Genomic DNA, 17586 nt, shown 5'->3' with positions numbered 1-17586 from the left:
GCATGATCATAAATGCCATACATACATTATTATTGTAACATGGAAACCTTTTGTGCTATATTTGTAATGCGTTCTTTATTCACTGCTGCATATTTAAAATTCTAATTAAAATTCTTTCATCAGTTATTGTAATAAGGTTGCAATCCTACTCTTTTGAATAAGTTATTCAAGCTGTTGATCCCCAACTCTGTCTAGAAGGTGGTGTAAAAAGGCTAACTACTGCAAAGAACTTTTTAAAGTGAAAAATGTGCATATTTTATACTTTCAAACTATAGTTTAAGAATACGTTTAATCTTTCAGGCTTTAAGTGATTCTCCAAGATGTTTGCAAAGGCAACAAAGAATTTTGTGAGGGAAACTGACGGTGGAGGTGACCTGATCCCTGTCTCCCACTTGAATGCCTCTGACAAACTACAACTTCTGAGCTTGGTTACAAAGAGGAAGAGATTTTGGTGCTGGCAGAAGCCCAAGTACCATTTCTTGACAGTCACACTGAGTGATGTGCTTGTTGAAGACAAGCCTATAAAGCCAGGTAAAGCCACACTTGAAGAGCAGTACTGCGGCAGACCAAGAGAATGCAGAGCCTCATCTTTTTTGTTGTTTTTCTTAATCGTGTTACTTGAGGGCTCCTTTCAAAGGGATGCTCTGAAGTATTTCCTCTTCTTAGAAATGGGATGACTGGGTATTTTCTGCACTTGACTGTTCCTTTGGCTAAAAACAACACCATGTTAATTTTTTAAAACACAGTTTTGTCTAGAGAGACTAGTGCAGTTGAGTGTTGGAGGTTATCAAGCCCTGCAGGGGCTCTGACATCCTCCCTGCCATCTCTGGAGCTTCCCTGGGACATCTCCTGGGGACTCCAGCAGGCCCCAAGAACATGGAACTGGGCTGTGCTCTGGGTGAGAGTGTGCTGGGTGGACAGGGCCTCGTTGGTGACAGCAGGAATATTTCTGGGCATGTCATAATTCCATACAGGAAAACAGAGAAAAATAGATCAGTCCTCAGGCGTAGATTTTACTTGTAGCTAGCTTGGAAGAGCAGCTGATTTTCTGAGTATGTTCTCTGGTTTAAAACAAACTCTGAGTCTCACATACATATATATACCATTAGATGCTTCTTTTGGTTTTTGGTGAGCTTTGGAACAGGCTGATTAATGAGATACCTCAAAATAATGGAAAAAGCAAAATATGAAGCAAACAATGCAAACAGTTCTACTTTATAGTTTTTGCCTTGTAGTCAAAATAAATTTCTGTTTGGCTTTGCAAGTCTTCTATAGCATTTGATCTTAGCATTTTAGTCATCGTGGTTTTTCCTAAAATAGCAAAAGAACAAAGATCAGCAGAGCAAAGATGATGAAAATATAGAGGAAGAAGAATTAAGATTTGCAGAGCAATGGAAGTGTTAATTTACCTGCTCAGTACTGTTCCTTGCTTTCATTGAGTGTTCAATTTTTTTATGTAACATTCTTGTTGTTTTTCCAAGTTCTTCTGATGCTGTTTCTTTGTTTTCACATGCTAAAATTACTTTTATTGTTTTCACAGTGATTGTGGAGTCTGACTTTGTGAAATACATGGGGAGATTTGAAGATTTTGCTCAAGGAAGTATTGATACTTCATTCGGGAAGATCAGCCTGGGAGTCAGAGGGAAGGGCTGTGTGGAAAGCCAGTCTTCCTTTGGAAACCTGAGGAAGCAGGAGATTGATCTGCAGCAGCTTATGAAAGACGTCAAGGGAAGGTATGTTTTTAATGCTGCTGTTGCAAAGGCCAAGAAAGATTTCTGAGCTTAGATTAGGTAAAAGGCTTGGGCTAATGTGATCACTAGGCAATTAATTTCTTTAGTGTTGTCACAGTTGAAGAATTACTTCTCCGGTAAACTCTTGTTTTTCAGCACATGAAATTTTCCATAAATCATGCATATCAAAATGAAAATTTCTATCTTCCTGAAATCTTGGTGATCAGATTCTTCCCCTATGTTTTATAAACACCTCACTGCTGTTAAGACAGTCTCAGTAAATCAATGGATTTAATGGATAAACTCTGTTTTGTAGGAGAGATATAGAGTGGCAAAGTCAAGCTATCGGACTTCAGGAAATACATATTTGCATGAATTGCCATGTAGGACAAGGCTCAAATCCTTCTTCAAGGGGGAATTGTATTAAAGTAGCCATCTGGAAGAAAATGGATTGGCTTCTCTGCATTTTTGGGGTAAATGCTACGGAAACTGAATTCAGAACCACCAGTATTCTCGTAAGAAGGGTTTAAAATTACTTCTTTTGTGAGAGACTTTGCTAGACAGTGGAGTTATTTGAAGGTGAGATAAAAGACTGGAAAAGATGAGTACTGTGGTGATTACACATTCAAGTAGTTTAACAAAAACTGACTTATAGAACTATTGATCGCTATTATACAAAGTAATAACTGAGAAAAACAGATATTCTAAGATGTAACCTTAAATTTGTAGGATACCCCAGAGTCTAGGCTGAAATGTGATTGACTTAATCTTGCAGCAACTCCCAGGCAGAAGCCTACTTGGGGCTGAGGGTAGTTAATATGTGACAGCGCTGTGCCCTACAACTGTAGGAGCTGGTGTAATACATTTTAATAGCCTTTCCCAATGATGTGTTGATAGAGATGATGGTAGCTCTTAGTTATCCCTGCAAAAGTTGTCTGAAGTTGGGTACATTTTCTTTAGGTAAATGGACATTCTAGAAATAATCAATGTTGAGTCTCCCTGGGAACAATGGCCCATTGTGCTGTTTCTCATGAGCATTCAAAAGTAATCAAACTTGTTTTTAAAACAGCACCTTGCTATCTTTGTATTAAATGCCATATTAAAACAGAAAATACTGGGATTAAAGTGGGTACCAGGCCTGTAAAATTAGCATGCATCTGGTGCAAGCCAGTATCAGTCCAGATTAGAAATTTTGTTTCTACCAGTGGATAGAATGTTGTAGGAAAAGTATATTTGCATATTTTATGATACAATATTTATGCCTTTTTTTAAATATTCTATTAGCATGCTAATTCACAGGGTACTGTAACATACTGATTTTAGGGCACAGTCCTACACTGCAAGCTTGGAGAGATCATTCTGGATTTATGAGTGTGTTTTCCCCTCCGGTAAAAATGACTGTAGGAAGGATACAGTCTGTTAAATTCTCCTAGATTAAGAGTTCACTTGTTTGTTTTTATCATGTTACTGGGTTGGGTTAGGAGATTAAAGCAGAAGCTCCAAGAGGGCAGAAAAGACAGGTTTGTTTGCCTGTCACATTTCTGTGGTTTCAGAGAAATGACTTTTCATGATAGGCATGTTTAAAAAAAAAAAAAAAAAAGACTAAATATTATTAGTAGTAAACTCTGACATAGTTGAAAGATATTTTTATACTATTGTACATTCTTATGTATTTCACTTCAAGATGCACTTTCAAAGGTACAGTCAATCATCTGAGAGAAAAGTGGGACAATATTAGGTAAGAGCACAGTGGAGATTCAGCGCATTGGCCTCACTGTGTGCAGAGATCTCCCTCTTCTTTTTGGCTTGACCTGTCACGGCAGATTTAAAGTCTCATTCAAACACAAACGTTTTGTTTTGGGTCTGTAAAACTCTGTGAGCATTTACGAGTAGGATGAGATAATTAGTTTTCCCATAAAGGTGTTACATGAGCTTTATGAATGCTATGACACAGGACTGAATAAAATCAGTATGTGTCTGTGATTTAAAAATAAGGAGGATGCTGAATAGGAAATAGAGGAAATAGCTGCCATTTGTACTCTGCAAGGCCTATGGTATTCTTGAGGAAGATGTTCTGTGAAATACCCACCTTACAGGTGGTTCTGCAGGGAAAGGTGGGAAATGCTGTCACTCGGTGTGGATAATTTAGGCCAATTAAACTATGTGCATCCAGAAAAATGTGCTGACCTTAGTGTGAGCATGAAGAGTATTCAGAGTTGAACTCAACTCAGAGTTGAGGTTTTGGTCGTCACAGGAAATCAGTAAGCACCTCGCTTTGAGGATTTGCAGGATGCATTTCTGAGAAGTCTCTGCAGGATTTGATGGGAAAATCGTCCAGGTCTGCCTTCCCTCTGGGTAGTCCAGTCAGGGATCCTGCATATGAAGGAAAACCGGCTGTTGGTTTTAGGTGTGTGATCGGCAAGAGCCTGCCGTATTTCCGGATCCTCTCTTGCCTTCTGTTGGTTTCTGACTTCCCCCTTCTTTCCCACTTCTGAGCAGCAGCAAGTTGCCTTTTATGCCTATATATTCTCCATTTCTTTCCTCATGCAAGATGAAAAATGTTAAATAAAAATGAAGGAAACCTTCTTTGCACTCTAGGATATTAGAAGTTTGTAATACAATTAAATGTGAGTGGAGTAAGACCAAAAGTCTGAAGAAATTCTCTTCCATTCGTATGCGGCCCATATTGCACCTGGCAGAGTAAATCATTGACCTCAGGAAGGTTATTTAAAAAGAACAAACAACTGAACAACCTCCTTCTGATCTTTATCTTTTAAAGGATCTTTCTTTATATCATTTCATAATCTATGTGTTGATAATGGGATTTAGGAATATGACCTCTTGTTGTATTTTATAGTGTCTCCTTTTGAACATTTGAGCTCAGCTTCTCAAGAATACATTACTCTCCTCTAGGCCATGCACGGCACGTGGGGGCTTCCATACAGTAAATTATGAAAGAGATGGGAAGAGTGATGGTGGCAGAGCAGAAATAGGAGCTCTGAAATGTGGCCTCTGGAATAAAAGAAGCACCTGCAGGTGCATGTGGGTTTTCATAGCCGTTTAACTTGGCCATCTTGCTGTTCTCGATACTCAGATTGTCACTCTAGCAAATGAGTTCAGCCCCACGAAAGTACACTTGTGTGTTCAGCGGCCACTGCCCTTCAATATTTTAAGCCCTAATTAGACTGTTGAACTTCAACCCTTTTGCATTTTGCCCTTGATGCCTATTTTCAGAGACAATTTAGATAAGCAGGGTATTTATAGACCTCACGCTTGAGTCAGCATCGCGTGGGGCAGAGCAGAGGGGTTGCCCTCTGCACTGCGCCCAGCGACGCCACCAGTGTTTTGTCGTAGGCAGTTCAGGGCCAGAACTCTAGAAGAAAATGTGTTTTTAACTGTGTGGTTTTAAACTCTGCCCTGTGGTCAGTAAAGTTGGTGCAGCAGATCCCAAGTTACCTCCAAGGCCGCGTCTGCGGGTGCCATGGCGAGTAGCTCTGTGGTTTGGTACCTTCTGTCGGTCTCGTGTGTCTTATGCTCAACTTCTGAGTACATCCTTTTGTGTTCATCATCCTCTAAAGCAGGCAAGAAGTGTATGACAGGAAAGCAAGTGGCAAATCGATTTTTTTTTTTTTTATGCATCTTAATTGTATTTCTTCCCATGTGGCTTCTTCGGTTGTGTGCTAAAACTGCAGGTTCCCTAGGCCTTAATTATTTTTCAAGGATTCTTAGCTAAAAGATATAATGATAATTAATAGCTGCATTTTGGCAGGAACAGAAGTGCAGGAGAAAGTAAGGATAGCAGCGTTTGTGGTCATTTGACAATTCTTTTATTTTTTGCTTACTTCAGAGACTCCAGTCATCAAGCATGGCTCTGCACTAAAAGGGAGAGAAAAAAAAAAGTTATATTAATAATCTCGGGAATGTTTGGGGAGCTTTACTTGTGGCTTTTGCATTGCTTCTGAGGTATTTTGGTTCTCTGGTTAAAGCAATCAGCCTTAAGTTTTTCAGGCAGTTCATTCCGAATGATTGAACTTTCATATAAGCGCATAACTCTCCAAAGATCAAAAATTGCTTCAGGGTATTTTTAATTCAATAAAGAATCGAGATGACTTCTGAGTTACACAGACTATATAAATCCAAAACCCAAGAATCTAATAAATCTAAAACTTTTTAATTAAAAAAGCTAGGGCTATCTTGATTTAAATAAATTGGAATCAGAACATGTCTTTCTATCATAGTTTTGGGGAATTGCCATTTAGCCCTATGAATAGCCAGTTACAGTAAAATGGAGAAGAAAAGTCTGAATAACTTCAGTCAGGGATAGCAATCTTTTAATCTTCCAGCTGTCTTGCTAGATTTGTCTGTTAATAGAAAATATGACGTCTTATCTGAGCATCACCAATGGGTGTTTTGCAGAAGTGTAGTCTAATTAATGCATTTTAATCAATAGACAGCAGTTGGCAAGTTGCTTTAACTCTACCAGAAAGACACTTTCTGACCCCAGAAAGGAAGTATTTTGTCACCTTTTTCTTAGAAAACGATTATTTCTTGTGGTTCCTGGGACCTGTTTTTTTTTTTTTTTTTTTTTTTTTTTTTTTTTTTTTTTAACACTTCTGCTCATTCTAGGCAGGTAGTTATTGGAAGAACTCCAGTAGCTTTTAAACATGTACTAAGGTACGTTGTGTGGTAGGGATGATTGTAGTAGTCTTCCCCAATCTTAGGATCCATGGAAGCTTTTCCAGCCTTTTGGCTTGGTGGTCATGTTGTTAAGGGTTCCAGTTAACCACTTTATGCGTTAAATAAATGCCATAACAGCTCAACAGTGGGCTATAAGGACTGGAAATAAGACTCTGGTGTCCTTGTGTGCTGTTTCTCCCTTAACAAAAATTCTGGTGTCTCACAATGCAGAGCAAGAATCTGGGAGCAGGACTTCCAGGCACCATCAGAAACAAAACCAGCTTTCAGGTGACAGTTGCCTCAAGCTGTTGCAGTCCGGAGAGAGCCTGGACATCAGGACACCTACTGCGAGCAGAAGGAAGCTTCCCATACAAAGGCAGAAATGGGAAAACTAAATGGGGACAAGGATGAGATCAACGAGATTGGCATTGGCTGGACAAGGCTGGAAAGTGCAAACCAGGAGCTGTGATAATCAGGGCAACTTAAAGGCTGGGAGCTGTTGGCAGCTAGTTGGTCTCCTTTGAGGATGGAAGATCAAGCGAAAAGGGACTGGGAAGCTGACAGGCTGCAGCAAAGCTGAGATGGATGAGCATAGGGAAGAAACAGATCTTGATCTGGTCAGATCAGAGGCCAAAAACTGCAGAGGCATTGTAAGGAAAAGAGGGTCAGGGTTACAAAAGGAGAAACTAAGCAGCCTGGGAGGGCTCTTAACTGCTGTATTTCCTAACATCCCATAGCTTGACTTTGCCGCTGCAAATCTCTCCCTCTAAACAGAGCTCATCCATGAAATCCATTGATTTATTGAGACTGTGCTAACATTAGGCTCTGAAGAGAGTGACTAGCTGGCGTCCTTGGCCATAGCCCTGATAATGTCCCTGAGAATTCCCAGTGGCAGAGGATTCGCTCCAGTCTCTGTTAGCTGGGATGGTTGTTTTCATGTTACACCAGCAGCTTTCAGTTGTCTCTAGTTCTCTGTTGGACTTACTGGGTAATACTGATATTTATAGTCTTGCTGCTTCCCAGTAACAAAAGAGGACCCAATAATTTTGTGGAGGTTGCTTATACATTGTTATTTTACAATAAAATCTTATTCAAATAATTGTTTTTAAACAATTAAGAAAATGTTTTCTCATTTCTAGTATTTATGTTGTTATTGGTGTCTTTGTTTATTTCAGAACAATAAATCTAAACAATAATTTACTGCAACAAGTAATAGAAAGAAAACATGAAGTGCTCTGCATCTTGAGAGAAAAGATAGTAACAACTCAAAAGTGTGTGATATCTGAACATATCCAGACAGAAGAGAAGATCAGTGGCGTCGTGGGATGGAGTGCAAAAATAGTTAAGGTAAAATCTTCTAAGAATAGTATGCTTTTTCTAGCTAATCCTGCAGATTATCTGAGGAAAAAATTAGGATTTCTCCAAATAGCTTTCGGTGTTTTCCTTTTTTTTTTTTTTTTCTTTTTCTTTTTCTTTTTTTCTTAACATTCTATCAGTTGCAAAAATTCTTTATCCTTAGCTGTGAGACTTCAAAAAGGTAAAATGTTTTTGCTCTTACCTCACTGACTAACGGTGCCAGCCTTTAGTGCGGGTTTGGACTGTTGTTTCCATCAACACTCTCAAATTGTGGTTCAGTTTCTATGTAGATTCCTGCCAACGGCAAAACATGAGGGGAACAAATATAACAATTCAGTGAATGTTAAAGAGCAAAAGCATTACTGAAACAAATTCATTTGAAAAGCCAAATACTGCAAATACTTTTGATGAATGATTATCTCCTGAGTCTTAATATTTATTGAGAAGCTCTTTTTTTGTGGTCAGGGGAGTAGGGATTAATTGCATTATGAGGACATCCGAAAAAAATGCCTACCGAAGTCCAATATATGCTTAAGTTTTTAAGGCAGCAAATGAATCATTTCTGTGTAGAGGGAGTCTCCACTGGCAGAAATTTGGACAGTTTCATGGTCTTCTGTGCCAATGCTGCCCTCCTGGTACAAGTCTCCAGTTGGGCAGGAGAGGTGTCCAGGATAGGTCAGGACACTGAATCGGGTGCCACATTCCCCTGACACAGTGTTTCTCATTCCTGTGTAGCAAAAGTGAAAATTGTGCCTGGAGCTCAACTTTGTACTAGAAGAGGGTAGGTGAAAATTTGAGAGTTGCTCATGACACTTTGGTACCTCAATCTTGCCTCTTACGTAGCTTTATTTTTTTTTTTCCATAAATATCAAATATCACATGTGCTTTAGTCAAATGTTGTGGAGAATGAAGCATGTTCTTTGTCTGCATTTTTTTACTCTTTCTCTTAATTAATTTTGTGCATAGGCTACACAATAAATGAACCAAACGTTGAATAAACCTGTTCTCTAGGTTTCAGTGAGTGAAAATGGAAGCATAATGAAGGATTCCAGTGTGATCCTAGAGATCCCTCCAGCCACCGCTATTGCCTATGGTGTAATTGAACTGTATATAAAGCAGAGCGGCCAGTTTGGTAAGTAGAAAGTTCAGTTTGTGTGGCAACTTGGCTCAGCTGTGGAAAGAACTCTCTCTAGATCAATGTTTTTGTTGCCCCTTGTACCAACCTGACAATCTTGTGTCATGTCCATTGCCTTGATAGTTACTTGCACTTAAGCAAAAGCAGCAGTGTGAAATGCTGCTTATCTGATTTAAAAAGTGCTTTTTTTTTTTTTTTTTTTTTTTTTTTTTTTTTTTTTTTTTTTACAAGTCTACATAAATCATAGACTCACAGAATAACTCAGGTTGAAAGGGAGGTCATCTACATACCAGCTCAGAGCAGGGCCAACTTCTGAAGTTTGGTGTGTTTTTTGTTTGTTTGTTTGTTTGTTTTTTTCTTTTTCCCACCTCTCCCCTTCCTTGCACTCATCCTATTTTCTTGGCTTTGGGAGGAGAGAAAATGGTAATTCTGCTTTCCAACAACATCTCTCTCTTTTTTTTTTTTTTCCCTTGTCCATCCTCAATCGAAGTCGCAGACCTAAAGCAGCTTTCAGGGGATATTATGTAAGAAGGAAGGGAATCAGATGGACTGGAAGTTGAAAAGGACTAGTGTGGAGAGAAAGAAGAGAGAAACCAAATAAATAGTTGAAGAAATGCTGGTGATACTGTCTCTCTTTCTTCAATAGACTTCTGAGAATAAGTTGGTCTGCAGGTCAGGAATGTATCTAAACATCATGTAACTTGTAAATATATATCTATATATGTATATATATATTTTTGTTTAATTGAGAGTCGGCTTGACATAAGGTGAGCACAGAGATACACCAGAGGGCATTGACTTCACAGTTATAATAGAGCTGTAATTCAGAGTAATCAGGTGCAATTAAAGCTATCAGACTACACAGGCATGTAACAGACAGCCTACTTATGTCTTTTGCAGATAGAACTTCTTATGACCTGCTAGCTGATAATTAATACATGGGTGGTGTTAGTGATATGCATTCCTCTTTGCTTTTGCCACTTTTGTCCTATCTTGTCTTCATAGTTAATTTTCTAATGTTTTAAGCCTCAGAAGGAAAAAGTCTTGTTTCATCTTTATTTGTTGGAATTCATACACAACACATCTCCCCCTTTTTCCTTATCTACTTATTTATTTTTATTAGCATTCTCATTTTCCTCTTACCTCATTGTGAATGACAAGTCAAAGTGAGTGGAGGGACCAACATCACAATGAGGGATTTACCACTAAAAATAAGTATGGCAAAGCCTGGTCTTCAGCTCCTTACTGTCTGAGCAGTGGTCAAGTGTCTGTTTATGGCGATAAAAATAGCTTCTGAAGGTAAATTCAGAAACCAACCTAATCCTTTTTCAAGGTTCTGCAAGTCGCCAACAGCAGGTGTAACATAATGAGTTTTTTTCACATATAACTGTGAAATAAGATGCATGTAAGTTTTCTTCCTTTCTCTTGGCCATTGACAGTCAGGGCTTGAGTTATTCTGTAAGAAATAATGGTATATAAGCCTTTTAATTCCTTTAATTCCAGTATCACAATGTTTTTCTGTAATCATTCTCTGTGTCTTTGATTTCTACAAGCTAATTACCCATTGGATATAAAACCTGCTCCTGTTTAAAGTTTTTTGTTTTGCGGTTTTGTCTCTTCTAGTTTCACTGCAAGCTCCCTTGCTGCTGCTTTACCAAACTGGATAAATAGGAGCACCTGTCGACTTGTGTTGTTCTGATATTCTTGTATATGTTTGACCTGTCTCCTCTTACGCATCTCAGTCAATTAAACAGTCCTGATTTGTTTTCTTTCCGCTCGCAGGAATCTCTTTTTCATCTTTAATCTCTGTATTTCTTTCATTTCTGTTAATTTCCTTTTGAATAATTGTCAGATTCAACTGTACTGGTGGAGGCCTATCATTGATTTGTAAGAGAATTTAATAGTAAAAATACTCCAGTATCACGTACACTCTTTCATCTATTTCTTCCTTTTGCTGCTTCTTTGAAAGAGCCTGCTAGAATTAATGAGGTATAAAATTAATAAAGAATCCTAATAAAACAAACCTTTGAGTATTTCCCTCTGAATTAAGACCTGCTACGAGATTGCACAGCAGTGTGTGTAGCTCTTACAAATGTACCTTTGGTGCTTGTGCTTGTTTCCCTCTGAGCATCATTCTGCCTCAGAGGGCAGCCAGTTGCTGAGCACCATCTTCCTCCTCAGGGCCCATGGGAAAGCCCGTTAGTACCAAGGAAAGCAACATGAGCAGAGTGGCCTTGTGGTGCTTGGCTGCTGTCCTCAGTCTTGTTGCTTTAGGAAGTTCTTTTTAATTTGTGTTAATCACTTTCTGTTCCACTGAAGCCTGCTTTTCTCTGGGAAGCATTGTGTGGGCAGCAGGAGTAAAAGGGTTTCTGTCTTTTTCTGTGGCAGAGATTTCTTTTTCTGTTCCCCCTTTGAAAATGCTCTTTGCTGCTGGAGTGCTCTCTGTGCTTTCTCATCTGCTTTGAATGTCCTTAATTTGGTGAGACAGGCTGTTACGACTACAGGAAGGTTATATTTAGGCTTTGTGCCTGGTACATGTGAGCACTGTGCTTGATTAGTTACATTTTTTTCCTTTGCTGTCAGGTATTACTTTAAAATCGACTTTCCCTTGCTAGTCTGCCCATGCTCCTCTCGCCAGCCCTGCTGCAGTGTGCCGTGGGTACAGTTCCACATCTTGCGTTCGAACCATTAAAGGAAGATCAAAATAATACAGGAGTCTTTGGTTATCTGCCTAGCTTAGAGACACAGTACCGAAGGCTTGAGCACAGACCTTGACATTGCAGATTTCTCAGTATAACTCTTAAAAGGCTCCCTGGGTACCTTTGCCTGAGTCGCTCACCTTCACGAGGTGAGCGGAGGGCTGTGTGGTGGCGGGAGCTCGCCGGTCCAGTTTGGGTAAGGTAGGGTAGACCAGTGCTTGCTTTTTTATTATTTATTTTTTTCCTCCTAAGGCCTATCTAAAAAGGATAGTCCAGCAGGGTTGCAGTGTTTTCCCCATGAAACACTGAGAGTCACTGTATTGAAGGCTGACTCTGGTCCTGGATGTGGCTGGGTGACGTGCTTAAGAGATCTGCTCTAAGAAGCCCCAAGTTTTTCACTCAGTGGGAGGACTTGGCAGTAGACCTATGGCTTGACTCAGAGGGGTCTGTTGATAGCATGGCCAGAAAAATCTCTATAAGGGACCCTTACGGGGGTTTTTATGAAACGGTGTGGTACGTTTACGTCAGGTTTACAGTGTGTGTGAGACGTTTTCGTGTTATTTGTAGACTTCACTCCTTTAATTCACAGAAGTTGGTGTCACATTTTATATTTGGTAACTGCACCTCCCAGCCTCTGCCTGCACATTCAATGTTTGTGCTCCAAACATCGAGGCCTCAGTAATACTGGGTAGTTCACACAGAGTGCAGTTTTTGGCATTCTTTCCACCTGGAAGAGATGAGACACAGTGAAATTGTGTGCACAAATACCAGCTAATATAAAGTAGCGTCTCATTCAGTATTTGCTTGTGTGCTTTCATGATTTTCTTTATTGAATTTTAATTACAGAATTCTGTCTGCTGGATGAGCAGCAAGGAGGTTTTGAAAGAGAAGGCACAGAAGGCTCCACTTCTCCCCATTCTGCACTATTTGGAGATGCTTCTCTCTTGTATCAACCAGATGCTGTTGATAATGAGACATACTCCGGGGCTAAAAACCTCATTCCCGGTGGTGCTTCCTTAAGTGCATTGAAACAAGGTATTGCCAGAAATGCTTTACATGATTACATTACAGTGAGTTAAGTAACATGATAAAGGGAAATATTCTGATACAATATTCCATAAGAAATTATGTTAGTTCATTTTCATAGTGCATATCAGGAACTCCAGGGGAAATGCTTAGAAACAAAAGAAAACATTTACTTCTGGAGCAGTTATATGCAGTGGACTGTCCCCTAAGAACATGCTGAATCCCTTTGTCATAAATATGATCTTCCAAAGTTCGGTTTTTATGTCAGTTCTGTTATATTCCAGCCAAACTCTGTAAGATTAGTAATGCTTTATGTTTTAACTCAAAAAGAGTCATTGAAGCACTGGTTCGTAATTTGGAAACTGTGCAGAAGAGTCAGGATTGTCCCAAGTAAAGCCATTAGTCTGGAGGAATGAAAAAAAGGAAAAAGTGAATCAAGGCCTCAGCACCCTTTTGCTTTTCAACAGTTCTCATTACAATTCCTACAGCTATTTCTAATGATGAGCATTGCATTTGTGATCGCTGTATTTAACCATTTGTTTGTGGCTTCATCAGCAGATTAATTATGACCAAAATAGTTATTTGTTGTGCTGAAGTAAGTTGTGCCCTTAATGTAGAATTTAATGTAGAGTTATTTGAAAGGAATAAGTGCATCTCTGTGGATAAAGAAAATACTTTTGAATGAAAGAACACTGTGCCACTGCTTTGGCTTGTGAGTTAGCTTGCATACCTTTGTGCATTTTTTGCTTGCAGGACTTGCAGGTTTCCTTTATTTATTTAACAGAAACCAACTCTTAAAAGGACTGGAAAAAAAAAAGTGTTTCTACTAAAGTAACTTAAAGAGGGTTTTCTGCTCTGATTTTTGCTCTTTTATTTGGCTGGGCAGTCATATGATTGCATTAGATAGAAAAAATCTGCCTGTGGCTGGGTCTTTTCTTTTTTTTTTTTTTTTTTTTTTTTCCTCAGCAGAGGAATTTTTAGATATAAAAGGCATCCTTAAAGAGAGCACATTTCTTGTCCAGAGTGACATGAAGGGAAACTTCTTTAATTTCTTTTAAACAAGGTTAAGATTGCTTGCATGCCTGTATTTTTGGAATGTGGAAAAATACATTCCAGCCTTCCAGTTGGTATGGTTGACTCCAAAAACTTATTTTCTTTGAGCTTATTGGTAATATGCCTGTCGTAAAGTATTTTGGCTTGATCATTCATATTAACTCATGTGGAGAAGTCAGGTTATGAGTAGAACTCCTCATTCTGCTTTAATGAACTTTCTCTGGAGATGAACTTTCAGGTGAGAGGCAATATTTGAATTAACCACTTCATATTTAATTTTAATAACCTTAAAATGTCGAACACAGTGTTGATCCCTAGTAGCAGTATTTATTTTTTGTCAGAAGTTTTGTTGATGCTTCACTGACTCATTAGGGAAATATAACGAAATGTGTTCCAGCATTTCTTTACGACTTGCACAGATGGAAATCAGGATGTCAAGATGTGGTGATAAATTAGCTATTAAAACTCATAGCAAAAATGTTAACTGTTTTTACTGGCATTTGTGCAGCAATACTTAGTTTAACTTTTTACTGCTTTCTTGGGAAAGAGCTATCACGGCTGAATACTCAGTTCCAGCCCCTTGCGAAGCTGCCAGAAGACAAGCGAAGAGCTTTGTATAAAACCCTGTATGAGCTCTTGCTCCGTGAGGAAATGGTCGCTGCCCTAGAAGATGTGGTAAGATGAAGGAACTTTGGCTGGCTTCCTAAAAGCAATTTCAAAATAGAGCTAGCATTTCTTTTTGCACAAATGTTTCTCTTTCAAGTTACTTTTATTTATTCTTTTCTTACAGTTAGATGATATCTGCACAGGAGACAGGCCTGACCTGAAGGAGCTAAAACCTGCACAGCAGCAAGAACTGGATGACTTCTTGCAGCTCTTAGGGTGCAGATTGCAGGATGAGCTGTTGTTGCAGAAATATCAGCTTCAGAATGAGGGACTCTTCTCAGCTGCTCACCTCCTCATCAGTGCAATCTCTGGTATGCCATGAATGAAAAGCCTTTTTTTCATTCTAGAAACTCTCTCTGTATAAAACAGTTGCTGCTCTTTTTGAGCAGTTGGTGAGCTCAGTGAGTGTAATTTGTTCTGTTCCTTTTTGTGGCAGTGGTTCGCTGTGCTTGGCATCCTGGCTGCGAGTTAAATTCAGTCCTCCATCACTGACAGATTTTGCTTGTAAAATACACATTCCCTCAAGACTGCTCAACTCTAGTTTCCATTGAAAGTAGGCATTTCAGTTTGGCAAGCTAATTTCTGTGCTTGCTGCATGCCAGAGTTCTTCCCACCTAAATACTGAGGATTGCATATTAGGTGTTGTCTTCTGTGTAGCAGCACATATTGTTGCCATGTAAAATATATTTAGCAAAAATGAATTTAGCGTAGAGACACTGCAGTTAGAGGATTGTTTAGCTGCTATTGAAAAAGGTGATTAACTGTAAATGTCAGACAAATGCCATCCACAAAATCTAGTTGGCGCCACAATGTTAATTAAAAACCACCTGCAAAATCCAAGGCATATTCTTTCCTCGCTTGACATTAAAACAACCAAGGAAGTCCAGTGAGATATTAGTTAGATGTGGCATGTGCAGCAGAATATCAGTGTGCATGCATATACCAACAGGACCCAGGTAGGAGGGCTGAACTCATTTGTAAAGAGGCAACAGAAATGGCAAACAGGGAGCCAGTGGTGCAGTAACACTTGCCACCCGCCGCTAACAGCGGGCCCAGTTCATTGCATGTGTTGTGTTACCACCTGGCCTTGTGCATGGTGCCTGTTGCTGCTGTGCAGGCCTAACTGAGGAATCAAAAGCTGCTTTGTGCCTGGTGCTTCGATTAGGAATTGCAGCCTTTGAGTCACAGAGTTGAAGGGTTCCAAAGGGATCGTTCAGTCCTTGCCCCAGGGAGAGGTCAGCTGTTTGAGTCTGCTCAAATTGTGTTTCTGCTGGAGTCAGCAGCTCATGCTAGTGTTGAGAGCAAAGGATCTTGTGTTACTCAAGGCCCAAATCACTTGTCCAGCCCTAACAAGGCTTGTCTCAAGGGCAGGGATTGTCAGCATAGGGTTTTGTACCACTCCCATCCTGTTCTGTGGTACAAACTGGAAGATGGACTGGGTTCGACAAGGAGAGGGTGGATCAGCCTCTTCTGAATGTTCCCCGGCACTCCTGGGAGAGCTTTGAATTGCTTTGGTCTTCGGAACAGCCTTTGCTGTCCCTGGGGGCCCTCCAAAAAGCCTCTCCCCTTTCCCTCGTCTCCTGCTGCGGAAGCAGGAGAGCCCCGTGCCCCAGTTTGCGGTTCAGCAGCCGGCGTGCTGCAGTGCCCCAGGAGCCGGCCTCCTCACCGCGGTGTCTCCTTGCAGAGCTGCCGGATCGCTGCCGCGTCCTGCTGCGTGCCTGCTGCGACCTGCAGGCCCTCCCTGCGCTCCGCGGCTTGGTGAGTGACGGAAACGCGCGGGGAGGCGCGCAGCCCGCCGGCACTGAGGGCTCTGCTCTGCTTTGTTGTGTTTCTTGGCCAATAATGAAGGTGTTAGAGCCCAGGGCACATTGCAGCTCTAGGCAGAGCTTAAGCAGGGTGGGAGGCTGGCGGTGGCAAACAGTGAAGTTAATGCAAAGAGATACCTGACTCCTGAAACATCTTTGCATTTAGAAAACTCCACGAGCGGTGAGCAAAAGAAAATGGTAACTTAGGCTTGAATTTTAATTTACTTGAATTCTCACTAGGCCATTATAAAACCTCTGTACCAGTAATCACCTACCCTTGGGAAACAGAAGTTTCACATGGATGCCAGCAGTGCCTGGAGCTGGCAAGTTCTGAAGTTCTAAAACTCTGAAATGATGCTGGAACTCCAGTGAGTGGAGTTAGAGTGGAGTTAGAAAGGAAGGAGTAGGAGAGCCGCCCCTCTGGAACGGGCAGTGGGGCAATGTGAAGGGTAGGCAGAAGGGCCAGACTGGGGGAAAAGCAGCTCTGCCTCCTGGCAGAGCAGCGGCCCCGTGACAGCAGCTCGCGGGGCCGTGTCCCAGCTGCTGCCTCCCAGCGCTGGGAGCTTCCCATGCCCTCGCTCCGGTGCTGTGGGGAAAGGCTGCACCAGCACCCCATACACACTCGTTTTTTCCAGAGGAAACCGAGGCCTGTGACGCCAGGTATAGCACTGCTTGGAAGACCTCTTTAACATCTTTGTGTCTCTTGCTCTTTCTCATAAACACAGCCTAACATCGCTGCGGCCGATGGCTCCTTGGCCCTGAGCAGTCCTGTGGTGGCTTCCCTCACTGACAAAGGAAGATTTGATGTTGTGCAAAGGCTGTTTGCCTCATCAAACATTAACCTTGAAATGACAGAGTCTTCTGTGAAAGCTGTAACTACAAAAGAACCTAGGTTCTTCCCCCTTGTTCTTTATGTCGTTTTGTATGGATTTGATACTTTGGGTGGGAATGTATAGGAGCTTTGCTGAGTACTCAGTTATTGGCCAGCCTGTTGTGTCTTTGGTAGCTCTGCAGCATAGCATTGATGTGTGTGATGTATGTGATGCATGTCTCTAGCTTTAGACACGTTCAGCTGAGTGCTTTTGGTGGTGCATCCTGGTGGGATGGAGGTCGGCATGGACTAGGTGAGCCTGAGCAGGTGAGCACTCTGCCCTGCTGCTCTGCAGTGCTACTGCCGTGGAAAACACATCAATAAGTAACAAGGGAATAAAAGAGCAGAAGAAAAGAGAAGCCTGGAACAGAAAGGGAACGTAAGTGCTGCTAGGCAGAAGCCTGACTGCTTGCATTAACGTGCATGGGAGAAAACTGCATGGAACAAACTGCTTTCTGTAAACAAGCAAAGTGTGGAAAGGCAGGGCTCAGCGATGATCTACTTATTTAAGAGCAGATGTGCAAAATGCCTCCGCTCTGGGGAAAGTGGAATGGAGGGTGCTCAGAGA

At 40.9% G+C, this 17586-nt stretch overlaps 1 protein-coding gene across 1 annotated transcript; it reads left to right on the top strand.

Moving 5' to 3' along the window:
* The first annotated feature begins 266 nt into the window (after positions 1-266).
* GSDME (gasdermin E) lies at positions 267-17113 on the top strand. Its single transcript, XM_010222111.2, has 9 exons — positions 267-531; positions 1541-1733; positions 7583-7754; positions 8775-8895; positions 12444-12632; positions 14224-14351; positions 14467-14653; positions 16027-16100; positions 16873-17113. The coding sequence occupies exons 1-9, from the start codon at positions 321-323 to the stop codon at positions 17101-17103; spliced, it is 1506 nt and encodes a 501-aa protein (XP_010220413.2). The 5' UTR covers positions 267-320; the 3' UTR covers positions 17104-17113.
* The last annotated feature ends 473 nt before the right edge of the window (positions 17114-17586 follow it).

Source organism: Tinamus guttatus, unplaced genomic scaffold, assembly GCF_059628265.1.
Source record: "Tinamus guttatus ecotype Peru unplaced genomic scaffold, ASM5962826v1 Tinamus_guttatus_pri_ptg000067l, whole genome shotgun sequence".
Taxonomy (NCBI): Eukaryota; Metazoa; Chordata; class Aves; order Tinamiformes; family Tinamidae; genus Tinamus; species Tinamus guttatus.
The sequence above is the reverse complement of the archived record's forward strand: the minus strand, read 5'-3'. Positions and strand labels throughout refer to the sequence as shown.

Coding starts and splice junctions, on each gene's coding strand:
- GSDME (XM_010222111.2), top strand. CDS start 321: ATGTTTGCAAAGGCAACAAAGAATTTTGTGAGGGAAACTGACGGTGGA. Junction 7,755..8,774: donor GGAGTGCAAAAATAGTTAAG/GTAAAATCTTCT, acceptor CCTGTTCTCTAG/GTTTCAGTGAGTGAAAATGG. Junction 14,654..16,026: donor CCTCATCAGTGCAATCTCTG/GTATGCCATGAA, acceptor GTCTCCTTGCAG/AGCTGCCGGATCGCTGCCGC.